We start from the raw sequence: 27755 nt of genomic DNA on the forward strand, positions 1-27755 counted from the left end.
AATAGAGGTTAATACTTTAGGAAACTTTTGCATCTCAATAGATAGTTTGCATGTCAGAAAGCTCCTTTGATTGAGTTTCAGGAACTGTTGACCTGTAATTAAGCTCATAATCGCCTACGCAGAAGGTAATTTCTTTGTAGAAATGACTCTGTAGAATCAGAGCCCTGAGATGGAATGAGTCAGCCATGAAGATATTTGTGATCTTAATCGCCTCAGAACAGGGGACCTTCTTCATATGAGTTACAACTGTTGCCGTAATTGCTTGAGCACTTGATGTGTGTTTATTCATTTAGGTCCCATAATGGCACTTCAAAGTAGGCGAAACTCATATTATCATCCCCTAACACAGTCCCTGGTGTCCACAGAGTGCTGTACACACAATTGGTGCTCAACAGAAATTCGGTGATGAGAGGAGTCCCCATTATATAGATGAATACAAGGAGGTTCAGAAAAGTGAAATGACTTGTCCAAGACCAAAGAGTAAAATAGTGGCAGGGACTGAACTATTAGATTTTCTGGGTCCTGATCTAGTACACCAGACCATTTCTCAGGAGCTTAGGATGTCAGAGCAAAGAGTGAGCAGGTGAGGCAGAGAGACGTGCACTCAGTGTCCTGGAGGCAAATTATTGTTGCAGATGCAGGATTCAGACTGATGTCTGGGGCTGCGGGAGGTGGGGTTTTATATATCTGTATCTATATATATATGCATATATCTATATCTATATATCTGTCTATCTTATGCCTTGCTTAAATTAAAAAAAAAAAACAAAAGTGTGCATTAACACATCAGGGGCTAGCACATGAACTTCCAGATTCCTAGCTTCTCTTAAAAAGACCAGTATCTATGGAAGTCAGATTGCCTTTACTGAAGGAGACAACTGGCCAGCGGCTTAGTTATTGTTCTGTTAGAAGGGGTACGTGATCCTGAAAGGAGAAGTTGCATTTCATCTTCAGTCAACCGCCTGTCCCCCCTTTATTGATCAGGGGAGTCTGCTGATTAGAGGAAGGGAGAGAACTGAGGGATTGGCGCTCTGGGCATGATGTGTTTTGTTTCCTAGCCGAAATTTATTGTAGTCTCAGGTCTCCTGAGCCGGGCTAATTGCAGTGCTCTTTCCCACTTGCAAGACTCAGAAGACGTAGCTTCCTTTAATGCCTGGTTTGTAGTGCATGCCCCTCACTGGCTCCAGATGGGCCTGTGCTGTGTTACTTGATCCTGGGGCCACATAGGAGATGAAGGCACTTAGCCCAGTGCACTCTGTGGAAGGGTGGCTGCAGGTGGGCTAGAGGGAGCCCTGTATTTCCTGGCCCAGCTATTAAGAACATGGCATGAACATCAATTCTAGGGGCCTGCAGCATTCAGTCACGGAGAAGAGGGGGCAAACAGTGTGATATGGTGCAGACATCATGGGCTTCATCATAACCAATGCCAGTCTAGCTCTATCACCCCTACACTTGCCCAAGTTACCGAGCCTAAGTCTCAGTTTCCCCAGCTGTAAAATGGAAGGGTTTAAAACTGGCATATAGTAAGATTTCAATAAATGTTAGTTATTCATTGTATTTATTTTATGGATGACCTATGACTCAGAAAGGCTAAATAATTTTCCTAAGGACAGGTAAATGGCAGAGCCTGCCTTTGAACCTTGATCTTTCACTCCAAAGTCAAAGTGCTCAGGCTACCCTGTTATATTACCATCACAGTGCCTGCCTCTCAGAGTTGTGAGCATGATGTAAAGCGCTTAGCACTGGAGTGGAGAGTAGGTTTCAGCAAGGCAGTGGTTAGAGATAGGGTAGCTCAATTGAGCTGAAATGCTAGCTGGAGGTTCAATTGACCCTTATGGTGACAGGGACCCCGGTTCACAGGTAAATCTTCTCAGCCCCATTTACACATACAGATGGTTACTGTCGATTCTGAGTGTGAGAAATGATGATAGTAGTGCTGATGGTTAGTGACTAGAAAAGAAACATGACTTCATTAATAAAAACTTAAGATAGAAGGCTGCTTGGTGTGATGGAGTGGCGAGAATGGCTCTCTCCACTAAAAATACCTTTCTCGTCAGTTTTCAGACATATAATTGTCTTCAGGATTCTTGGTCTTGCCAGGAAAGAAAATAGGTGAGCAAGTGCAAGCTCTTTAGCCCTAATGTCTGGGAGGGTGTTGCTTTTAGTAATGCAAGGATAAAAATAAAACGACCCTCTAAAGGCAGTGATGACTGCCCACAGCTTACTTGGGAGTCAGTAAAAATCTCATTTTTCATACTAGCCTCTGAGAGCTGACCTTTAAAATCACCACATCTGGGGAGAATGTGTGATTTGATGCAGAACATTTTAGGACATGCCAAAGGATGAATGGCTGAGAATGTGCTCATCACTTTTCTTCTCCTTCAAGGAGCTCAGAATTGCTTAGGTTATAAAAGTCAGTTCTTAGTCACTTCAAACCTACAGCATTTGCTTAAGTAGGTCTTCTGTGCAGAGTTGATTAAGCACATATATAAATGGGATGCTGACCCATGTACCTGTTATGAAATGGTGTGTGTGTGTGTGTCTATCCTTAGGGTGAAGTTTAACCATTTCAATGTATCTAATTACATAATAAGCCAGTAAAAGTTTGTTTGGAAAAAGATGGGATTGCTTTAGAAAGAGAGCCAAACTATGTGAATTGCTTTGTTATGAAGATGTTATATCGAGACTCTTGTACTACATCTAGGGTCCAAAGAGTAATACTACTGAATATAAAGCCAGCTTTTGATTTGTGAAACTCAAAATAGCTGTAGGTCCAGAAGGCTTCATTAAAAAGAAGCCCATTTGTACTCATAAGACCTTTGAAAGAGCCACAGAATTTTGTGGAAAGCAGCATTGGATGGGTGGTCATCTTACAAAATCATCTCCTGGAGAAAATAGCATCTGTCGGATCTCATGTGTCATCATCTGCTAAGTGAAGGTCTGGGCAGTGATGCAATAGAAGTTCCTTGTGGCTGCTAATTCTGAGCGGTCTGGGCCATGAGGCACTTCAGGGCCTGGATCTATCACAGTTAAACTCCTCCACACCCCAACAATGCACAGTTAGCATTTTCCCCTGGCTAGTCTCCAGTTGGCTACAAGTTTCAGACCTGGCAAACTGAAAAACTTTCCCCCAACGTTTTTGATGAGGATCCAGAAGTCAGAATCAGTGGATCTTCAGAATTACTGCTAGTGATGAAAAAGGCCAGGGGCCACTTAACCCCAGGACTACTGAGCTTCTGCAGGAAGTACCTGCCAATCAATCTTTGGAGGCCTGCCAGTAGGATGGCTCCTCCCTTCCTCACTGGCTTGGAGGGTCATTGGCTCTTGTTGAAGAGATGTCAAGGGACAGATCTATTTCTGAAGCTATCAGTGAAAACTGAATGCATGGCTACTGTAGCAGGGTTTTCATCTTTACAGAAACGTCTATAATATTAGAACATTTGCCGAAGGTAGTAGTTACTGATCTGGAAGATTGGCATTGACCCTGTAGCTCGGCACACTGAAACTCTTCTTGCTTTACCCTTTCTTCCCTCCTTCAATATTTGCTGAGCACCTGCTGCATGTCACCAGGGTGCTGGAGACCAGATATCAAACAACAAGAACAACCAAAACCAGTCAGACCATGTCAGAGCTCCCTGGAGCTCAGAGCCTGTAGAGAGGACAGACAAGAAGACTGGCAATTTCCTCATGGATCCATGAGTGCTATACCAGGAGAGAGGAGAGAGCTGCCTAGGCTGGCAAACCAGCAAGAATTAGGCAAAGGAGCTGGACAAAACCAAGAGCGTTCCATGCAGAGGGAAGGCAGTGTGCAAAGGCCTAAATGGGAAGCTGAAGACAGCATGGCAGTCTGCACAGTTGCAAATAGTTCCCTGAGGAGTGGATGATTGGGAGGCACAGGGTTGAGAGATGAGGCTGGAGAGACAAGGGCTAGGTCATGGAGGGTCTTTTCTGCCATATAGAGAAGTATGGGCTTTTACCTTAGGGCGGTGGGATGGTGAAGGTCTGAAATTGGGCCAGCACATAGCTATTGTGACCTGATGCCTAGTCCTGGGGATGGAGTGTCTTAGAGTGAATTTTGTCAAGGTTTCAGGGATGGGCAAACTGCTTGGGTAGCTCTCCTGCTGAGTGAATGCTTATCACTCCTATTAGTTCATCATAATTCTTTTTTTTAAATTTCTTCTTCTTTTTTAAAATAATAATAAAAAATCATGCACCTGGGTGACTCAGTTGGTTGAGTGTTCGACTTTGGCTCAGGTCATGATCTCGTGATTGTTGGGTTTGAGCCTCGTGTCGGTCTGTATGCTGACGGCTCGGAGCCTGGTGCCTGCTTTGGATTCTGTGTCTCCCTCTCTCTCTGCTCCTCCCCTGCTTACACTCTGTCTCTCATAGATGGATAAAAAACATTAAAAAAATTTTAAAAAAGATTTAAAAATACCATTAAATCCTGATGTAAAAACTAGTGACTGTTAAATAAGTCAGATGCCCTTTCTTTGAAAATGCTCACAGATAAGCTAGAGGAGGGACAATAAAACTGAAATGGCCAGAGGCTCTTAAACAAAATCATCCATTTGTTCTTGGAAACAACCAGAAAGAAATAGGAAGCAGTAGTTAAGAGACACACAGAAAAATCCCAACTAAAGCCGTGCTGCTGAAAATCGCCTATGTCGATATATTCTTCAATAAAAGTTGTTTTCTGCTGACTCTGTCCCCCCCTACGGACGTTCCTCTTATATTTGATGATCAATTTTCCACAAGGTTTGCTATAATGGTTCCTCAGAGCTTAGGTTTTTACATTTTAATTCATTCAACGGCCGTTCTTAACCTAAGACAATATATGCGGTTCCACAATTCAGGATCATTGTCTTCTAGCTGACAGGATGTTACTCAAATCCCAACCCTTCTCTTTTTTTCTACTTGTTTTTGTCTGCCTTGGTTTGAGGAGAACCGCTGGCAAAAGAGGCAGTGTCTACTGATTCAAGTGGAGCCTGTGATCTATACATTCCATCATTTGACTTACTTCTGCCTGCCTTTGATGTTCATTTGGGGTTCCCAGAAGTCATCTCCCTGATGCAGCCCCTTGAAGTTACTCTTTCCAGTAACTCCTAGTCTTCCCAAAGCTCTTCTAATGTCCCACTAATCCTTAAAAGCCTAACACAAACTTCATATTCTTTGTGTTTGAGACAGATAAGCACACTGCAATTTCAAGACAGAGTGAGTTTGTGGGAAGAAAAAAACAGCAGTTTATTATTATTATTTTCATATTAATCATGTCTCCCCAGGCATATTGAACATTTCTTTTAAAAAATTTTTCAATGTTTATTTATTTTTGAGGGGGGGGGTGGGTGGTAGTGAGAATCCCAAGTAGGCTCCATGCTGCCAACTCAGAGCCCGATGTGAGGCTCGATTCCATGAACCGTGAGATCATGACCTGAGCCAAAATCAAAAGTCAGACATGCAATCAACTGAGCCACCCAGGTGTTCCCATATGCACATGTCTTGAGCATAGAGACCACATCTTTACCTACTTGTGTAATCTCAGCTAGAGTTTAGCACGATGGAATTTCGTAAATATAAATTTATAAAATGTAGTTTGATTAAGTTGTCACTTGGCAAGAGCTACAGTGAGTTTCATTTGGAGACTCATGCTAAAATATGAGTGTAGAAATCCAGGTGTAGCTACCATTGCACAAGGCATTTGGACAGGAATACTTGGAATCTACGCAGAGACTGGCCCCTGGACCTGTGAGCACATGAGCAGTGGCTTTCTTTTGCCAGGGGAGACTTTCAGATGTGGTGAGAGTGGCCTGTGGTTACAGAGCATCTGAAGCCCCAAGACTGCAGAAGACCAATGGATTCCAGCTCTAAGTTTCTAGCATTTCTTACGCTTATTTTATACAGGGCTAGCTTGGGCCAAAATAACAAAGCACACACAACCCCCTTTTCTACTGTCTCTTGAAATCTACTCCCTGAGAACTTCCCCAATCAGAACCTTGCTCTGGGGACAAAGCTTGGAGTAGTCACTGCATCCTGGTGTGATGTGGCTGTATGTGCTACTCTTGGGAGTGTTTGCAGATCAATGGCTGAAGGAACAATAACAAAAATTGGTATCTGGTGATTGGGGGACATTTCAGGGGCATGAGAGGCTCTTCCAAGGCTTAAACAATTCAGTTCCCATTTTGAATTTTGATTCCCAATGGTGATTTGTATTATGTTAACATTTCTATCCAAAAGCTTCCTGCTTAGTTACCGAACCTCATTCCAGGTCCAGTCCTATTGTAATTTGCAATGTAATGGAGATTAAGATTAAGGGAATTTGGGCCAAAGGAGAGAAGATACCTGCTGCTTGTAAACTGAAATGTTGATATAGCTAAAATTCAAACCCCAGAAGCTGGGGTGGGCAGTAGAGGGGTGAGTGAGAGGGGACCTGGGATGGTTCCACCTTTCAACAATTCTTTGTGTGTATTTTGACCTGCTACTTGTTTGAACTAGGATGGAAAGATGTTAGAGAAAACGCTGTGAAAGCAGGGCCATGAGACACAGAACCCTTTTATGTTTGTCTTTTATTTATTTATTTATTTATTTTTTGCATTTTTCAGAAGTTCAATCCCTAATGTTAGGAAATCTTTGAGTAACATTCTTCCTTCACCTGTTTGATATGATCTGGGCACCAAATAGAACAGAAGCTTGAAGCACTTGTCGGGGACGGTGTACTGGAGGTCCCAGCTTTATAAACATGATGCCCTATCTGCTAGATTATGAAGAAGTAGTGGTGAGGAGGGTGTGGGGGTTGGAACCTAGAAGGGGCTCGGGCAGTGTGGTGGTGGCAGGGACTTGAGGAGTGCAAGGTTATAGCTGTATACCCATTCTGGAAGGATTTCATTATTTCAACAACAAGAACTGAACGATAGTGGCCCTGAATTCATACATGTACTTGTTGATGAGGAAGGAACACTGGATTTGAAGTTAGGACATGAGCCTGATTCCTAGCTCTGCCTGCCAGGAGCTGTGGAATCTGGGAAAGTCACTTAACTATTGAGTCTCAGTCTTCCCATCTACAAAATGGAAATGTGTAGTAATGACTGCTCTATCTCCAGTTAGTGGTAAGATCACAAGTCTGTAGTCAGGTGACATCTGTGAGAAAACATTTTTAAGCTGGGGCATCTTCTGGTTGAGTTTCCCTTTTACCTTGATGTTCTGGCATCATTGTTTAATTGTTTAGTGATAACCTCAGACATGGAGGTGTTTAGGCTTGTATACGCAAGTATCAAATTTTATATTTCTGTGTTTTTTGAGTCGTTGAGTTTGAATTTTGTGTTTTTTCTCATATGCCTCTTATGTTAGGGTATGGGCTTCAAGCTACATGAGTAAACTTTAGACCATGTACAAGATCAGGGAAAGTGAGATGTAAGTGAGGGCCTGAGACTCTTTTGTATGTAAAGTAAATCAAATTTAGCCTGTAACTTTTTGGTATATTTAGCACATCTCAGGGATTTTCCGAACTCTCTTTGCTAGCCCCTTGCTTTGTGCCTGTGTCCTGGAAGTGTGAATAGTGGAATTCTAGATGTAGAATGATGCATATGATTAGTTTACAATATATACTACCAGTGTGTAAAGATAAAATTTGTAGTGGAGGTGGCAGGGAAAATATATTGCTTACTTCTCCTGTCAGGCATTTGTTATGTGACATGTGTAAGCCCTTTCCTGGAGAAAATGAAAGACACCCAGGCTTCTTCCTAGATGTTTGTGTGTACCCTTTTAATCCAATTTAAGACTAAAGAATGACTCTCAGAAAGAGGTTATATAGTTATTTCAAGGGGTACAGGGAGTTGGGGGCAGAGGGAGGCCAAAGGACCCTTTAAAAGGGATATTGGAACGGTAAATTTCTTTTCCATCAGAAGTTCTTTGAAAAAGCTGTATTCTTCTTTCATTGGAGTATGTGCCTTAGCAAAAGTTTCAGGTACCTGACACCAAACAGAATAAAGATGTTGCACCGTGTTTTTGCAAATCACCAGGTGGGACCAGTGTATATTTTGTTGGTTTGTTGAGTGTCTGTGGCCTTGGTTCCCACAAGTTGCCCTGCAGCCCATTTGGCTAGACCAGAACAATTGCGAGAGTGGTGTACTACCAGCAGTGATCTGAAGATGGCAGCATTGGGCGACCTATCTCCTTTTCCTAAGCACAGGCCCAGCACATCCAGTAGCTGCCTTCCACAGGAGTGTTTGCATTGCAGCTTGTCACTCAGACTTTTTTCTGCGTAACGACTGTATGTATGTAAATGATTCTGCTTTTCTTCTGTGGAAGAAGTCTGATCTATCATTCCTGTTTTGGTTTTCAGTTAATGATTATATGTAATTATATTCAAATAAAATATTTATAAATAATTACATATAATTAGTGGTATGTAAAATGTGGAATTCATGAACATCAGCTCTGATGAAAGGTACCCTTTAATTTAGGAGGTGATAGTCTTAGTATTATTTGTTTCTGTTTAAAAGACATCAGTGGCCAAGAACCTGCAATTCTCTTTTACAGGTGTTCTTATAAGGTTCAGGGTGGTTTTTTCTTTTTATTTCCTTTCTTTTTTTTTTTTCTGTGGGTTTTGTTTTGTTTTGTTTTTGGTTGTTGTTTTTATTTTGCTTTTGCTAATACATAGGATATTTGTTTAGTAGATCTCTAGGGAATATATTATAGATCCACATCTGGAGAGAGTGCTGTGGAAAACAAATTATGTTTTCTTAAAATTTTGGGAAGCAATTAGTTATCCTTGAGATCTGAAAGGTCTCAGGGGGTCATCCAGTTCAACTCTAAGCAGGCTTTGCATTTAAAACCAGACAGAAGAAATGTGCAGCTGTCCCTGCTTCCCCATCAGTGATCATGCCCAGGGCACTCTGTCTTGTGAGATCTCCATGGGTATTGAAAACAGAAAGAGAAAAATTGTTCTGAGTAAGTCCATAATTCAAATTTTGCCAACACCTGAGGCTCCGGTGCATTTTACCATTGCTTTTTTATCTGTTAGCCACACATGGAGCTGCAAATGGAAAATGAACTTCAAGTAAAAAGGTCCAATTTTCTGGAGAGAGGAGGCTGTAGAAGTAGCATATAGGCTTTCTCTGGTTGGGGACAACAGGAAACCAAGGGAAAAGGTAGATAGCGAATGAGCAGATGGAGCTATGTAAGATCAGAGTTTCTGGAAGGACTCCCAGACGAGGTATGGGGCCAGAGAGCATTCTGAGCGATGGGAAGGAGGATGCACAGTGGCCTTTTCTTTTGAGCTTGCCCTGATTCTAGGAGCACATGCACCAAAGAAACACTGGTAGATTTAGCTTTGAACTTTTAGTTGAGTTGATGTAGACCTTTTAATTCCTGCCTTAAAATAGGTTGGAATGCCAAATCTATGTGAAGCCCATGTGATCGTCACACCAGACTTTCTCAGGGGCTCCCTCAGCCTGTTTTTTTTTTTTTTTTTTTAAATTTTTTTTTTTAATGTTTTATTTATTTCTAGGAGAGAGAGAGACACAGCGTGAGCAGGGGAGGGTCAGAGAGAGAGGGAGTCACAGACTGAAACAGGCTCCAGGCTCCGAGCTGGCAGTCAGCACAGGGCCCGACGCGGGGCTCGAACCCACGAACCGCGAGATCATGACCTAAGCGAAAGTCGGACGCTTAACCGACTAAGCCACCCAGGCGCCCCTCCCTCAGCCTGTTTTGATTTAGGTCATTTTGTATGCACTGAGACAGCATAAGAAAAATTAAAAATGCTCTTAACAGGCTGACCTAAATGCTCCTATAGCTGGCTCCATATGTGTATTTTGGAGGCTTTTGAACATGACAGCTCTCTCTCTCTCTCTTTTATAAACTCTTCTGTATTCAATGTTAAGGCTTCAAGGCTTTTACATCATGTGCTGTAAATGCAATAGAAATTAGGGAAATCAGCCAAAGACACAGTAAGAAGATACCATGAGATTCCAGTTTTCCTCTTTTAGACTTTCATTTCTCCATTTGTGGTTGTAAGGGGGAATCATGCATCTATTAATCTTTTACCTAAAAACTTTAAATTGTGACAGTTGTCAAGCTCTTTAAAATCTGGAGCCCTAGATCTCTTAAATGTCACCATATAGACTGGTCCTGGGTAAAATCACTTTATCTCCTTAAACTTGAGTTTTCCTTTGGGTGAAACAGGAAGCTGAACATGCCGGACTCTAATTCTATGACTGTATAATCATTTCTCTTCATTGTGTCCAGGACTGTGTGAAATCTTTTGGAGGATGGAGTTGAGGGCTATCTTTTAGCATTTGATCCTCTTCTCCTGAGGTCTCTGTGATACTGACTTCTCTCAATGCCCTGCCCCCACTGGCCCAAGTCTATTCTAAGTCACCTGCCTCCCTTGCTCCTTGACTGCCTTTGCCTCCTAACTGGTCTCTCTGCTTCTACCTCTGCCTCCCCCTCCCCCCTACAGTCTGTTCTTTACCCAGCACCAGCACGATCTTCTGAGACTAAATTAGAACATGTCTAGCTCTTGCCTGAAACCCCTCCAATGACTTCCAACTGCCCTTGGAAATATAAATCCGTTCCTGCCTTTGCACCTACCTCCTCTGCTAGGAGTGCTCTTTCCCTAAGATCTTTATACAAAAGGCTGCTTTTCAAGTGGGTTGCAGCTTAAATATCACTCCCTCAGAGATGCCTTCCCTGGCACTTCATCTAAAATAGCCATCTCTTCTGCTTAATACCTGACACATTGCATGGATTTATTACATATATAGCATATTCCACCTGGAATTATCCTGTATATTGATTTTTGTTGTTATATCTCATCCTGGCAACAAATAGGCTTCATAGGATCGGGGACTTTGTTGCCTTGTTCATTGCATATCTTTAGCGACTAAAGCAGATTCTGGAATATAACAGGTGCTCAAGGAGTGTTTGTAGAATGGATGAATGAATGAGTGAGTGAATGAAAGAATGAATGTCACAGGCAGAAGAACTACCTGCCAGAGAGGTTATAGTCACCTAACTAATTAGAAGCAGGGCCAAGACTAGAACTCAGGCCCCTTCCTGTTTCTCTTTTTTCCAGGTCCTGCTGCCATACAGCAAGCTTGACTTAGAGATAGTTCTCTCATTCGCTACTTATTTATTCACCAAATATTGAGCTCTTATGTTTCAGACACTACTCCATATCAGTAGTTCTCAAGCAGAAGTGATGTTGGTCTCCTGGGAACATTCTTCGATATCTAAAGATGTTTTTAGCTGTTACAAGTGGGGTGGGGGGTACTAGTGACAGCTGGTTGGTGGAGGTCAAGGGTGTTATCCTCTGTATGTCCTATAATGCACAGGATAGCCTCCCACATTAAGAATTATCTGGCCCGAACTGTCAACAGTGCTGCGGTTGGGACCCTGTTCCAGATGAGCAGATGCTTGCTCTCATGGAGTTTATAGTTTATTGTCGGGGGGGGGGGGGCAGATGACAATGTATATCACATAAAGAAATTAAAGATCATGACAAAAAGGTGGTACAATGGGAAAGAAAGATAAGTCAGAACAGAGTAAGGAGGGCTGGTGGGCATTGTGGGTGATGAGGGGAGGAAGGACTATAATTTTACCCTTTTGGGGAGGTGAATCAGGGAAGGAAGTTTTGCCTTGGGAGGTTTAGCTCCTTGACCTCCAGTGACCAGTGCTTTGGGTTCAGCCCATTCAAGTTCATGGATCATCCTCATGTTTAAAAAATATAAAACCGTTCTGAAGAAAGAGACATCTTAACCTCCACATGAAAATAGAGCAAACTGCTGTGGGTTAGAAATAATTATTATTTTCCACCACTTTTCAGGGGTGTTTAAATTCTCTTTCTCAACACTGTCAGTGCTCTATCATCACTAATGCAGGGCAGTGTTAATTTGATGCAATTTGTATTGCTCACTGTCAACTTCTCACTTTTCTCCCAGAGCAAAAACAGTGTGATTTCAGCCTCTCTCAAAGAGCATCGGGAGATTTTTGGTTGTACAGAGGTTTCTGTCTGTCTAGGTTGGTTTCTTAAACTCAACAGAAACAACTGTAGATTTTAATGTCTTAGGAAAGCTGTAGTAGTTGATGCTGGTAAAACGCAGGTCAGCGAAATGGTTCTTACTATATATGTTTTTATATATGTATCTATACATACATACATATTTCTATGTGTAGCATTCATAGATATACATTTAAGATCTCACTGAAAAAATCAGGCTAAAATTAGTGGCTTTGGTAATTTGGTAGGTGTGTACTTGCTTTTATGGTCTCCCTCTTGTTTCTGTACCACCGTTCTTTACCAAACATTGGCACCTACTAGGTACTCAACAAATGTTTGTTGAATGAATAAGCAAACTGCAAAAATGAGTTTGAGATTACTGGATTCCAAGTTATTTTTCCACATTTGCATGAACTTATTTATGTCAACTGAAACACAACTTGGTAAATGCAGAAGTTTGGTAAATGCAGAAGTGTATTCTTAGGGTGGTATGACTGTGACATAATCATTCATTTCTAAATCTTTAAAAAAATTTTTTTAAATTATTGCCAGGTATATAGTTGACTTATGGGGTTTCTGAATCCACCAAGCACAAGACTCTTAGTAATTAATAACTTTTCTGCATACCTTTTACCTAGGGAGGGATTATTAAGCAAGAGAATAGATTTTAACGAACATCTTGATTCAAATGTATTTAAATGGACAGTGCTGAAAGTAGTATGCCCAGTGCACCATTTTATTTTGGGTGCCATTTATTCTATAGAAGTGTTCTTCTATGGATGTGTGTCCATGCTTGGTTTTTTTTTTTCCATTTTTTTCTTTCAGTGCTATTTCTTCACGATCGAGTTTGGCCTTTGCAAGCAAGAAGGGCAACTGCGGGCATATGGAGCAGGACTCCTTTCCTCCATTGGAGAATTGAAGGTATGAAGCTGTGAATGAAAACATCCTTCCTGAGCAAACTGGTTCAAGGTCATGGAAAATATTGATTTGTTTGTCTGAGCAGTTCTACTCATAGGCACCCCATGAATATTTAATACAGAGGATTTGGCACCTCAGATGTGGGTGCTGACCTAACTTTTTGCACCTCTGAAAATGGGTCATGCCTTTCTAGGTGTGTGGTGTGACTCAGATGGACGAGCAGCCATGTGCGCAGATCAACAGAAATGACAAATGTATGCTTGTGTTGGGTAACATATGACTGGCCTAAATTTAGTGCTGAAAAGTGGGCAGCAAGTTAGCAGTAATTGCTTCATTGAAATTTCCTTATAAGGATAGCTTGGCTATTCTCAATTCTGTTATCCCCAGGACTCCCATGGACTCCCTTGAATTTGCTTTCCAAAGGAAATTTGAGAGTATGTTAGCCTCTTTGAAATTAATGTGTTTTAAAACATTTGTGGACATATGCAATTTGGGCAAAAAAGCCAAAATATACCTATGTTGAGAGAGGTAGCTAATGTGTGTAGCGATGCCTAGGGAATGCTATTTTTCTTGCCTTAAAATACAGTAAAATGGTTATTTCTTGTATGGTCCTCTGATCATTTAAATCTTCTTGTTACTTAAGAAGTTCTCTCTATACCGTTGGGGGACAGCAAGTTTTGATGAATTTGGAATTTAGTGTGATGTATTATCTGGAAATGGTACTGAAAATAATCTTTCTTTGATTATCCAGACTAAGATCAGGATAATTGACTATCCTAGAGTTTTTATTTGGAGAATTGATTATCCTTATAGTTGAATAATGATTATTGGAATGTCCTGGTTGTTTATATTCTTTTTTTTTTTAATTTTTTAAATGTTTTTATTTATTTCTAGGAGAGAGAGAGAGAGAGAGACAGTGTGAGCAGGGGAGGGTCAGAGAGAGAGGGAGTCACAGACTGAAACAGGCTCCAGGCTCTGAGCTGGCAGTCAGCACAGAGCCCGACGCGGGGCTCGAACCCACGTACCGCGAGATCATGACCTAAGTGAAAGTTGGACGCTTAACCGACTAAGCCACCCAGGCGCCCCTGTTTATATTCTTGAAAGATACAGTTTACCTGTAGTTTTATTAGGTCCATTTGCTTTATGGTGCCATTCATTCATTAATTCATTCCTCAAACATTTGATTGAACACCTACTATGTGCCATACTGTGTCAGTTTCGGGGATATAAATAATGACGAAGGAGGAGGAGGAAGAGGAGGAGGGGGGGAGAAAGAGCAGGAGAAATAGAAGGAGAAAGAAGAAAGCAAGAAGAATACAGCTACCTCAGTGGACACTTCAATAGACCTAAATTAGTATTGTAGGTGCTTTAAACATATTAACCCACTTAATTCTCATAACAGCTCAATGAGATAAGCAGTGTTATTATCACATATGAGAAAACTGAAGGATAGAGACATTAAGGAACTTCCCTGAGGTCACCCAGCTAATAAGTGTTGGAGCCAGACCCAAGTCCAGGTAGACTAGGCTCCAGGATTCTACCTATGAACCAGTAGGCTGTCCCTCCTGGGATCCCTGTTATCAGAGAGTTTACTTTCTAGTGCAAGGGAGTAAGCAGCCAATCTGTTAATGCAAACTGTGACCAATGTGCCTGGCACTTACTTGGCCATGCCTGGGAAGGCTCCTGAGGGCCTTGCTGCTCAAGCCGATTCTTGAGGAGTGGAAAGGATGAATAAGGAGAGGATGAGATGCAGGGAAGGGTCAGCAGACAGCAGCGTGTGCTCTCATCAAATCCTGGCCCATTTAGGGAGTTGCCTGAGGCTTGGCATGGCTGGAGTAGTTGATAACATTTAACATGACAAAAGCCTGATGTAATGTGGTAATTTATTTTTTTACACAAAATTCTCAACAACAACAAAAGCATTTCAGTGCGTGACCAAAGCCCACAGCAATAGCATGATGTCATATTCCTGTAAGACCCACGCCTTCTGTGGAGTGCTTCTTGATTTCCACAGGAAAAAAAGAATTAGAAAACGATGTGGCTCTTGAGCTCCATCTATTTACATTCCCCTCAGAAGGTTTATAAATGACACCAGAAACAAAAGAAACAAATCTCTCTCATTGCCCCAACTTTCGACAGGGCCCTCTAATCGGGTTAATGGGGCATGTATAGGCACCATTGGGGTGAATCTGTTGTTTTTGTTGCTTTTGGTGCAGACAGAAATGTCTGGAAATGGAAATCAGCCAGAGATGTGTACACTGAAGGGCATTGTCTGCCGTGAATCTTGTTCTGGTCCATCACCTCTGGTCATTAGCATTCTTCCATTCTCAAATTTCTACACTTCACCATCCCAGTGATTGCTACTTTGGACCATTTTTACAATTCAGAAATTCTTTCTATGAGAAGTATCTTCTGATTGTTCACAGAGAATACATAACACAGGATGCTCTCCATATCCCCATCCCTCCCCTCATCTCCGCCCCGCTCTGTGCAAATGTCCGGAACCCTCACACAGCTTCTGAGTACTTCTAACTTTTGTTTGCGTGTACAGATGATAATCCTGAACCCGGCGAAGGCGAGCGAAGGTGGGGGAGTGAATCTCTCTATTGATAGCATTGTAATAATTCCTGTGTCAAACACATTTACGATTTTGAATGCAGTTACCTTTTGCGGTGAAATGTTTCTTGTTCTTTTAAACTGCAGCCTGAATGTAGGTCCTAGCTAAGTTGTTGGAGGTTTTGGTGCAGTCTTTATCACTTTTACATAAAAATCCGTGATTCACCTTCTCTCCTTGAACAGAATACGTTTTAAAATTTGTGCTGTAAGAGGCTGAATTTTCCTGGGTGTAGATGTTGCATTACAGCACCGGTCAAGTACTCCCGAGGGGTGTATCTCTAGTTTGGAGGATAACTTTCATTTTTGCCTCTTATTTTTTCAATGATTACAATGCCTATTTTTTTGACAGACTTTTAAGAGAGAAACAAAATAAATATGTAAAAGGTTGTAAAAGCTGCATCTGAGAACCGCAAGGCTATTATTTTAACTTTATCAGTGGTTGTTCCCTCTCTTATCAGTTCTGTGATATACTTTCAGGAATTCCAAGTGTGTTTGGGTAGGGTTTTCCATAGCTTCATCACTCTGGGGGGAAGTTAATAATGAGCTAAATCATCTGGAAATCTGACTTTAAAAAAAGGTTTAATGTAGGGTCATGGATTGCTGTTTCCCTACATGTGACCTTCCTGCTTTTTCTCTCTGTCTCAGAATTGACCTACTATATGTGTCTCCTTTTTAAGTTTATTATTCACTCATTTAGTTACTCATTTTATTCAACAAGCCCAAAATTGGAGGTCTGAGATTTCAAGGAACTTGAAGTTGCGAGTAGTCGCTAGAAGTTCTAAGAAAATGGTTGATTTGGGTCTTTGTTGACTCCAATCCTCATGGAGAAGCAAGAGTGAAGTTTGTCCACAGGCGGTGGGAAGGAAATGATTGCTAATGATGAACTGGCTGAGTCTTATCTCAAAAAGTTATTCCATCTGAAAAGCAAAAGGCACTTTCTCCTTCATTTTTAGGGGAAAGGGTAAAAAGTCTAAGTCTTCATTTCCTTAAAGGCATAGATTAGATACTTCTTATAAACAGCCTTAGCACCTACTGCATAGTCACTGAAATAGTACGTGTAAATCCATCTATTCTGCGTTTCAGGTTTTGACAAAGCTGATGGTTTTTGAAATGTTAATTATTGTTATTATTTTGCCCTAGTTTTAGGCTATCCTTGCACAGTGACGTTATTGTATTGCTTTTTAAAATAAATGTTTATTTATTTATTTATTTTGAGAGAGAGAGAGAGATGGAGAGAGAGAGAGAGAGATGGAGAGAGAGTGAGAGAGAGAGAATCCTAAGCAGGCTCTGCACTGTTGGTGCAGAGCCCGCCATGGGGCTCGATTTTTACTAACAGTGGTAGTTTCAGGAAAAGGAAGGGCAGGGGAGGGAGGTGGGAGCCATCTCAGCGGGGGAAATGTGGGAGAACTCTGGAGCCATGAGCACTAACTCTAGTCACAAACAAATCGAAGAGATTGTTTGAGGCGGGAATTTGTTCCCTGAACCTTTCATTCAAACTGATGAAACTTTCAACATCACTGGAGGAAAAAAAAAAAAAAGGTGTGATGCTGTTATCACCCAGTTGAGCAATAGGAATGTTGATGGAATTTTGTAGCTGGTTAGCAGGGGAGACATTTGAGGAAGATTAAAAAATACTATATACATACATACGTATCTACATATACAAATGTATACATTTGCTGTTCTGATAGGGAGCAGAGAGAAGGTGATTGCAGTGTGAGTGTAGAAGTGTTTGCAAATTCTTATTCAGAATCTAGGGCCCAAACTATCTCTAAACCTGATATCACACTTGAGTTTTTTCCCAACTTAAACCAGTCCTAATATAGAGGGTGAGGATCACAGGATTTACATGGAGCATAGTTGAGATAAATAACCTTGTATCTGCAAAGGCAAGTGGCTGGGAGGAAGGAAGATTTTAAACTGATAAACAGGCAGGCAGGCACCGTTGTGTGGTCTAAAACCTGGAAACCTCATCGCTAGGCTGTGTTCCCTAGTCTGTGGGCTCTGGATGCAGGCGGGGGAAGAGCTGTGTCAATGGTGGTAGGTGTGGCTGCATAGCTATGGACACCAACATCATCTCCAAACTGAAGTGGCAGTAATAACTCAGCACACTGGCGCTTCGCATGTGCCGGGCACAACCCTGGGGTCTGGATACTATTAGTAGTCCCATTTTTCAGTCAGATACTGGGCTAGGCTTCCAGAGGTGTAATAACTTGCCCAAAGTCATATGGAAGCTTTAGGTAACAATTGGGTTCTCTAGGCAACCTGATGCTGAAAAAAATTTTTTTTTTGTATTTGAAAGGATGGAATGGCAAATAAGCCTTGACTTGTGCACTGAAGTCAATTAATTGCTCATGACTATCTGTGTTGGGAAGGGTGGGAAGGCCATGCCTAGGCCCGTGGGAAAGGCTGCTATGGCCAATTTGTGCTGCTTGAGAGGAGGCGGGAGATGACAGGAGTACAGTGTATCTGCAGGCCCTTTAAATTGTTTTAAAATTTATTTTGGAGAGGGGCGCCTGGGTCAGTTAAGCATCCGACTTTGGCTCAGGTCATGATCTCACAGTCCGTGGGTTTGAGCCCCGCATCAGGCTCTGTGCTGACAGCTTAGAACCTGGAGCCTTCTTCAGATCCTGTGTCTTCCTCTCTCTCTTCCCCTCCCCTGCTCACTCTCTGTCTCTCAAAATAAAATAAAGACATAAAAAATTAAAAAAATTATTTTGGAGAGATAGAGAGAGAGAGCACGTGAGTGGGGGAGAAGGGCAGAGGGACAGAATATAGAGACAATCTTAAGCCCCAGTGCGGGGCTTGATCCCATAACCATGAGATCATAACCTGAGCCTATATCAAGAGTCAGACATTCAACTGACTGAGCCATCCAGGGACCCCTGTAGACCTCTTTAAAATGATATTGCAAGGAGAACTTTAGAATTCATGAAGATTGGTCTTTTCGGTTTTATCATAGAGGACACTCTGTCCCAACCTGGGGAAGTCTGACTCATTTGGTATCATGCCTCTGGACAACTGTGTTTAGGACCCAGGACTCGCAGTTCCCAGTCCTGCACACTTATCTTTAGCACTATTGGTAAATCCAGAGCAGTCCTTCTAGAGAGCATTTCAATGAGAGCAGGTGATTCTCAAGCACTCCTGCACTTTTAAAATGGCTTAAGACAAAGAGACTATCAGCCACATTCTCTCAGCCTTATAAAGCCTCTGTCTGCTGAGGTTGGATTAATTCTTGCAGACCTCAGGATATCAGACTGTTAACACTTTGGGAAGGATTCACCCCAGAATCCCCCAGGGACAGCAGCAGCATGTTTACAGAGTATCCACTCTGGACATAGAAGGGAGGTCATGGAAGCTGCTTCCTCAAACCAAGGCAGCTTAGAGATCGACATGGATAGGAGCTGAGAATCAAACTCAATGAGCTTCACTCCACCCAGCATCAGTGGAGACCTGGATGCTATTTCATGAACTTTGGGCCATACTCTAGGATTCAGAAACAGGAACCTCACAGGCTGCATGCATGTTCCTGGCAGTCATCCCACAGGTAAAGGAGACCACCTACAGGTGTGAGCACCACCTCATTTGTTGGCCTCACTCACTGGTTGCCCCCCAATTCCAGGCTCCTTTCATTCCCCAGGTGGCTAATCCTTGGGTACCACTATCATGCCCATAATTGTAATAGTCAAGAAGCAGCACTGGTCCCATACCCCATAGATGGAGAGGTCCCCAGTAGGTAATTAGCATATTGGACACAGCAGGCCCCTGAAGATATACTGCATTGTTGAGCGCTTACAATAATCAGCTCCCAGGTTTTCCTTTCATTGTTACATTAGGCAAGTGTGGTATGTCTTCCCTAATGGTCTTTGCCTCAAGTTTTATGCTGTGAATCCACTGACCTTACTTGAAGCCTGGGCCACAGCACCCTGCCCTCTGGGCTTTTTCCTTGCCTACTCTCCTCCCATTTACTAGTTAAAATGATTAAATGGGCTCATCTGAGTATCCAGTGGGATTGTCACATGATAATTTTTTCTAAAACTCCACCGATTTCGGTCTCTGTTATTGTATACATAAATTCTAGAGGCTTCCTTTACACACAGTGGCGGCTGGGTTGCTAATGGCCTATCAAAGCCTTTCAGACCCAAGTTGATGAGTTTCATCTCCTTCTTGTTTTGTATTCACCCAATGAAAAGTCATTGGCTCAGCAGGGATTCCCTGCCTGATGGAGCAGAGGTTTAACTGTTTTCATGGTCTGTTTGGCTACTGCTCTGCTCATGCCCCTGATTGTGAGCATGAGAACATGGAAAGATCAAGGACACTGAATCCGTCACTGTCGTTCCTTACATATGTACTGGTGGGTGAAATAAAAGCCACCTCGAGTACGTGGCTGCAAAGAAAGCCGCTTCTAATTCTGAAAACCACAGCAAGTCAGTAGGAGGTCTGTTCCTTGCAAAGGCACACCAGCTCTCAGAAAAGGACATTTGTTTCTTGAAACTGTGAAGTTGTTTTTAAAAAGTGGACAGAATTATTAGACACGTGGAACCAAAATCCCCTGATGTTCACGGCACTGGATTGAATCTAGCACAAATGTATTTGCAGGTGTAGTGACCTTCTGCTATAATGAAGTTGCTCTGTGGGCCAAAAAGAATGAATGAGTTCATTCCTGGAGGCCCTCTGCATTCCCTGATTCATATATGCATTGATCTGGGCAGTGCAGCTTTGTGGGAAAGAAAATCGCATGCAGGTGGGACCGCGTGCCCTTTCTCTTGCATGTTAGTCCCTTGGTTTGAATTTGTATTTTCAAACCAGAGCCTTGTTCGTGGAAGGCTGCTGCAAATCATTCCGCACATTTTGAAATTGTTGGGGAATGTACCAAGAGTTTGAACAGGAAAGATTTTTTCAACATTTCTCCAGGAAACTTTAGCAAGCTACCTCTTGTGTTGAGATGTAGAAAAGTGCTTTGGGTGGAACCCAGAGGCTTGAATGAAGTGTCTTCAGAAATCATCCAGCCCAAACCTCTCATTTACAGTTAAGAAACCAGAAGCACAGAGATGCCCAGGTTACCCAGCTTGACAGTGGTAACATCTGGAGTAGAGCCCATTTTTCTCTTTGTTCAAGGGAATTTCTGCAGCCCCTTCTCTCACTCTACTTCTCTCCCCCCAATGAATTTACCCTTTAAATTAAGAAAAAGATAGAATCCAGAGGAGTATTTCTCAAAATATAGTTCACAAACACTGGAGTCTGAATCACCTTGGATGCCTTTAAAATGCAGATTCCCAGGATTTATCCAGACCTGCTAAATAAAACTGGGGCCTGGGTATTTGCATTCCATCCCCCCCACCCCCCAAAATCTCCTCTGTCATCCTTATGCACATGAGGTTTGAGAACCATTAATCCAGGGCCTATAAATAGGCTGGTGGCACATGGCAGGAAATGACCACTAACTTTCAGCATCACTGAATGTATCTTGAGAAGACAATTATCCATTGTTTCTTGCTGTTTTCAGTGCCAGTCATGTAGTGAGTTGAATGGAACTAATGATGGTTCAAAGAGTAATTACATTGGCTTCCCTGTTTTCCTAACGTCTTCTCTGTGCATAACTGTAACTATTAATATTAACTCCCTTTTCCCACCCGACAATATTTATCTGCTGTATATTGCTCCGCTGTACTTACTGGAAAGGAAATGAATGCTTAGCAAGTATCCTCAAATATATAAGCCCACTCCAGACTCCGTTGATACACAGTACCTGGCCTCAAAATGTCTCACAATGAGGCCACAAATAGTTCAGTCAGAGTCCCAATTACCTTTCCACGCAGGTAATTATTACTTCTGCCATTTAAGTGAAATTTCAGTACATTGCTTATGGCAATAAATTTAGGACCATATTTATGCTCTTTCCCCGCTTCTATTCATAGCATAGATTTAAAATTCCATTTCTTTTGGGATATAGTTCTGAACTGTCCTTCCATATGAATTTGTCTGATAATACGTAAAATAATACCATAATCTCATTTCCCCCCTCAGCTTCTAACAGACTTAACAAAACAAAATCCCTAACATGCAAGCTACCCTGCATTTTTAGAGAGTACCATATTTCATGGCAGACCTGAGCAGCTCTGTGGAAATACTGAGCTGTGTTATAGAAATGTCACATCATGGCACTTTGGTAGTCTCATTATGGAGTTTAATGGGTTTTGTGGTATGTTTTACAGCATGCTCTTTCTGACAAGGCATGTGTGAAAGCCTTTGACCCAAAGACAACTTGCTTACAGGAATGCCTTATCACCACTTTCCAGGAAGCGTACTTTGTTTCAGAAAGTTTTGAAGAAGCCAAAGAAAAGATGAGGTAAAGCTTGTGTTTCTTCCGTCTCCAGAATATTACTTCTTATTTTTCTGGCTCTGTTCCTTCCTTCTGTCTGTATCTCCTGTACCAATGAGAGTTGATCACATATCCTTCTATTTCTGTTTATTTTGCAGGGACTTTGCAAAGTCAATTACCCGTCCCTTTTCTGTGTACTTCAATCCCTATACACAGAGTATTGAAATTCTGAAAGACACCAGAAGTATTGAAAATGTGGTGCAGGACCTTCGCAGTGATTTGAACACAGTGTGTGATGCCTTGAACAAAATGAACCAGTATCTGGGGATTTGATGCCTCAGACCATTGTCATTGCCAGCATGGTCTTTTTGGGGGCTTAGCAGCAATTCAGTCAATGTCCTATAACACCAATAACTTTCTGTGTCATGGCTTGGCTAGTGAGCATGCAATCTGTACAATTCTGCATATCTCTATCTGCTTGTAATTTACTGTGTTAATGTGTGAAACACCATAAAGAACCCAATGACAGAAAACCACTCATTGTTTGAAATATTGTAACATGTTTAAATGTCTTAAATAGATTTGACATTCTTGCTTGGTGTCCTTAACCAAGCCGCAGCTATTTAAAATTTGTAGCAAATAGTCCTCTTATGATTCTAGCTTATTACTTTTTTTTTCCTCAGATCTGAGCTTTTCTTCTGTGTTCATTAGATAAAATGAGAATAGCAGTGAAACTGTTTCTATTTTCTATAGTATCAGTGTTTCCACAGCATTATTTGAGATAAACTCAGAATTGTGTGAAAACTCCCGTCACATTAACAAAAGATTCAGTATTCTGTTTCAAAAATGAAAACTAGTGAGCACACTGGTTGCAATGGTTTTTAGGTTGAATATTTATACAATGTAAAAAAAAAAAAAAAGAGAGAGAACATTTTACAAATGGAACATGTAGGTGGCACTGACCGGGTAGAAACTGAGTTGTGGCATGCTTTCCAAAGTATTTTGGAAGAAAAATACTTCCAGAAAGGACATTAGGAAAGACTAAACAGCAGGCAGAAAGTCTTGGGACTATGAATTTTATGCTGGAATAAAGAGAATTACCATGCTTAGGTATTTAACCCATTTCTCTTAGAGAACAATAATATCATAGAGCTTGGGCTTCAAAACTACAGAAATTGGGGCACCTGGGTGGCTCAGTCAGTTAAGCATCTGACTTCGGCTCAGGTCATGATCTCATGGTTCGTGGGTTCGAGCCCCGCGTCGGGCTCTGTGCTGACAGCTCAGGGCCTGGAGCCTGCTTCAGATTCTGTGTTTCCCTCTTTCTCTGACACTCCTCTGCTCATGCTCTCTCTCTCTCTCAGAAATAAGTAAAACATTAAAAAAATTAAAAAAATTTAAAAATGCAGAAATTGAATCTCAGAGAGGTTAAGTGATTTGCCCCAAGCAGCACCGTTAGTTGTGCACTAACATTGACAGCCCATTGCATCTCACTTTTGGATTGCTGAGAAGTTCAACTTGGTGTATTTGTGGGTAGTCAGAGAAGGGGAAACTAATACTTACAAAATTAATGTTTATCACTAAGTACGATTTGGGTTTTGATCAAGGGCTTCCAAGAGCACAGATGTTTCCTCTCATGGCCCCAAAACCCAGCCAGATCTCTGCGAGTTTGTCCACTTTGCCCAGAGTTTGGGCAAATTTGGGCAAATAATGGTGGTGAATCACAAATCTCTATTCATCTTTGCTGTAAGAGGTATAATCAGGTGACTAAGTGAACAAATAAAAAACTGAATGAGTAAATAAATTTCTTCTTCTGATTCTCTCAACAAACACAACCACTGTTCCTCACATTGTACTTTTGTCACGCTGAATGCTGGGTGGACAAAGGAAGGGATGGGAAAAAGAGACAAAAAAGGTGACAAAATGACTTTTAGGTTAGCAATTCTACAATATTTACTTAAGCAATTTCTAAGATGTTCTTTAATACTAAATTGCACGTGATTTCAAACAAATTCATACTCATATGGGTCCATTATGAGTCAGAAACTTTTGAACTAGATGTACTCAGGAAGAACATGAAAAAGAGTGAAAATATGCATCTGAGAGAGGTAAAATGAAAATAAGAGGCTTGAATAGTGATTCCTTAACTACTGAGGATCTTTCATTTCTTTTTTTTTTTTTAGTAGTTTATTGTCAAGTTGGTTTCCATATAACACCCAATGCTCATCCCCGCAAGTGCCCTCCTCCATGCCCATCACCCCCTTCCCGCTCCCCCCACCCCATCTGCCCTCAGTTTGTTTTCAGCATTCAAGAGTCTCTCATGGTTTGCCTCCCTCCTTCTCCCCCACTATTTTCCCCCTTCTTCTCCCCCATGGTCCTCTATTAAGTTCCTCCTAATCCTCCTATATGTGCAAACATATGGTATCTGTCCTTCTTTGCCTGACATATTTCGCTCAGCATAACACCCTCAAGTTCCATCCATGTTGCTACACATGGCCAGATTTCATTCTTTCTCATTACCATGTAGTATTCCATTGTATAGATAAACCATATCTTCTTGATCCATTTGTCAGCTGATGGACACTTAAGCTCTTTCCGTGTTTTGGCTATTGTTGAGAGTGCTGCTATGAACATTGGGGTACATGTGCCCCTATGCATCAGAGCTCCTGTAGAGGATCTTTCATTTGTGAAGGATTCTTGGAGCAACTGAGTTTTGGAAAGGGATTTGGTAGACAGAATGGGACAGATATGCAGTTTCAATTCTATTTTAAATGGAAGAGATAGTGCCTTGAGAGATTATTGGTGGTAGAGAAGTGATGAGTAAGCTGAACCAAAATGATCTAGAATGATCAAGTAGTTGTATATTTCAGTAGTTTTATAGATTCCAAAACACATAGTTTCTTATAACTTGTTTTGCTAGATCGAGATGACCCCCAGTCATTATTTACTTATAAATTCTAATCTAGAACAATAAACCCAGAAAGTTCCACAACTAGTTGCTGAGTTTTCTCAAAGAAGAACACTGGCCAACTCTTAATATCTGCCTTCTGCCTTGTTTTCATAATTGAGTGTAATAAGTAGCCATCAGGCTTTTCCTTTCTAGCCCCATGAAAGGGAAGGTTCTCAGTTAAGTGGACTGGAAGAAGAATTATATTTAACTGTAAACAAATTCCCTCAACAAAAATTACACTTGAGTTATCTTCTGATTGGCTTACAGTGACATTTTTTTTCACATGTGCAAAATCTATGTTGTTTCAAAAATAGAAGAGTTGCAAAGTAAATAGGGTTTCCCACAGAGCTTATATAGTTATCATATAAGGGGAGGAATTACATAATTCTTTTTAGATTTGTTCTCCATTTGGAAGAGCAGTAACCATGGTTTTCACCCTGTGAAACAATGGAATCATGGTTTTCATTTGTTGTGAGCATTTAATACACAAATGCTATTGCAACTAATGGTGGGAAAAACCTATAAAATTTAATAGCCATCATAGGAAAAGTGTTGGCAGAAAAAGTTCCCAAATGGAAATAGTACAACCAAATAATCACAGCTAGCTTCTTGTCATATTTGATACCTGCTTAGTGTAACCATCTGTCTCACTTATGACTCATGACTTAAAGCTAAATTAAATAGAATCAAGGGCAATTATAAATTTAAAGATGCTTGCTCACTGTCATCTCATTGTGAACTGCTACTTTATTTGACTTTGCTGCTGACTTCTATAACCAGCTGATCAGGAACCAACCCAAGTTTCCTGGCAATACCAGCTTTCTTATGCATCATGCATTGGCAAAAGACAGCCAGAAATCTGATTAGTACAGTTTTCTTCTTGACTCACTTTTTGTCTGTTACAAGTTAGGGTCAGGCATCCAATGTATTCTTGGGTGATTGATTTATTTGGCATAATGAGAGCTTAATAGATTGTTCATAAATTGATCTTATAAAAGTAAGGAACTTTGACTCAACCAAGGTTGCTAATTAAAAAAATTTTTTTTTTTAACTTTTGTGGTAAGGGTTGTGGAGCTTGGGTTTCTGGCTTAGTCTCATTTATTTACTGTGTAATTTAGAAATGATGCTTTATGGGGATGATATATGTGTGCTTGTCTTGCTTGCACATAGTAGATGGGACTGTGCCTAATGAATGTAAAGTATTGCAACATTTACCAACATGAAAAGTCCAAAATGAAAAACAGTGTGCTTTAACGTGGAAGCAAATAGAAATACAAGGTTTCATTTTCAAATGGAGTCATGGCTCACATCATCTCATTTTCTTCATTCGAGAAAGAAAACATTAACACACGACGTAGTTTTCCTCCAATTCATTTGATCTAATTTTCAACTTCTAAAGAACCAAGCACTGAGGCTTACTCTCATGAACCTCGTCTTCCTTATAATGAAAAAGAAAGCAGCCCAGAGTTTTCTAGTGGGTCTGAGTTTTTTTTATTCCTCTTCAATTTCCAAAGACATTCTCTTATTTTGGGAAATGATTCTTATGCAGACTGCCATATTTTGGGAAGAGGCAAGGGAATTAATAGTGAGATACTGCTTCTTCTAATATTAAATTTGCATGTGTTCAAAATAAACCAGTTCTGGAACATGAAATGGTGGTTCTTTATAATATATATATGACCTGGGGTCTCAAAACACTCATTCAGTGGCTTAGACCATATAAGGGACTGTATGAGACACTTTTCTATACACTGAGGATATAGTGGTAAGTAAGGGAGCAAAAGTTCTGCCCACTTTGAACTTCTATTCAGGTAGGCAAATACAGGCAAAAAGCCAGATTATTTGAGACCACAGCAAATTCTATGAAGAAATTGGAGTGATAGGGAGCAATGGTCAGGGGGAAGGAGTAAGGTGACTAGGGAAAGCTTTTCTGAGCATATGGCATTGGGCTAAGAACCATGGGATGTGAAGAAGCCAGGCATGAAGAGCCCCATGGAAAGTGTGTTTCTGGAAGAGGGGACAGCAAGATCAAAGCCAATGGACGCCTACAGAGGAAGGACAAGAGGCAGAATGGGAGGCAAGGATGAGATAACACATGGTTTCAGAGAGGGTCGGGTATGTTCTGAATGGAGTGGAAGGTCACTGGAGAGCTGGAGCAAGACAGTGACAAGATCTGATTAACATTGTTAAGAGGTTACTCAGCTGCTGTGTGGAAATGAATCAAAGGGGCATGGGAGGGTGGGGTAAAACCAATTAGGAGGCTATTGCAATGCTAGGGAGTCCATATCTTGCTGCATCATGGTGGACATTATTAAAAATAGTTGTAATTAACTAAGTTACAGAGTTGAGTGGGTGGATTAGAACTGTCAGATGAAAAATGGGGAAACAGGAAAAATGGTACCCAGGTTATCATGTGGAGAAGCATATATCCAATGATATATCCTGTGTATTTTGCAAATACTTAACTTCCTTTGACAAAGCAATATTAGATTAAACTTTTTCTGGCCAGCTTAAGGATAAAAAGCCATGCAATTTTTCCCTCATGACTCACAAATATTAACTGCATAAGCAAAAATGAAGTAGAAAATGAGGCATTGTAGATGAACAATTGGTGGTGCTGACATTTCGGATAATTCAGGAAAAAAAGTTCCCTTACTTCCAAGCACTAAATAGTTGTGTTCACCGTGCCGTCCAGCCATTTCGGTGGGAATAGACCGTATAAGGTGAATCACTTGTCTATTTTCACTATTCTTGCTGCCTTCCACCTCCCCCAGATGTATATTTCAGATAACCCAGAAAGGTTCACTTGCCGCGATTTCTTCCTCTCTCCAAAAAGGATAGGTCTGGTGCAGCAGCTGGATGTACATTTCCTTCTTTGGGAAGATCATAGAGAGCCTGATGTTCAACCTAAGGGCGTCTGTGGTTATGGTGCCTGCAAACAGCATTCTCATAATCCAGTC

At 41.2% G+C, this 27755-nt stretch overlaps 1 protein-coding gene across 2 annotated transcripts in view; it reads left to right on the plus strand.

Moving 5' to 3' along the window:
* The window catches only part of TPH2 (tryptophan hydroxylase 2), a 95871-nt gene extending 73513 nt beyond the window's left edge, over positions 1–22358 (plus strand). For both annotated transcript variants that reach the window (XM_039221427.1, XM_039221426.1), the window contains exons 9-11: positions 12818–12913; positions 21742–21875; positions 22007–22358. In XM_039221427.1, coding sequence (XP_039077358.1) covers positions 12818–12913; positions 21742–21875; positions 22007–22181 — 405 coding nt within the window. In that variant the 3' untranslated portion in view covers positions 22182–22358. The remainder of the gene's footprint in view (positions 1–12817; positions 12914–21741; positions 21876–22006) is intronic.
* The last annotated feature ends 5397 nt before the right edge of the window (positions 22359–27755 follow it).

The sequence above is a fragment of the Hyaena hyaena genome, unplaced genomic scaffold (genome assembly GCF_003009895.1).
Source record: "Hyaena hyaena isolate Hyena2069 unplaced genomic scaffold, ASM300989v1 scaffold_990, whole genome shotgun sequence".
Lineage (NCBI taxonomy): Eukaryota > Metazoa > Chordata > Mammalia > Carnivora > Hyaenidae > Hyaena > Hyaena hyaena.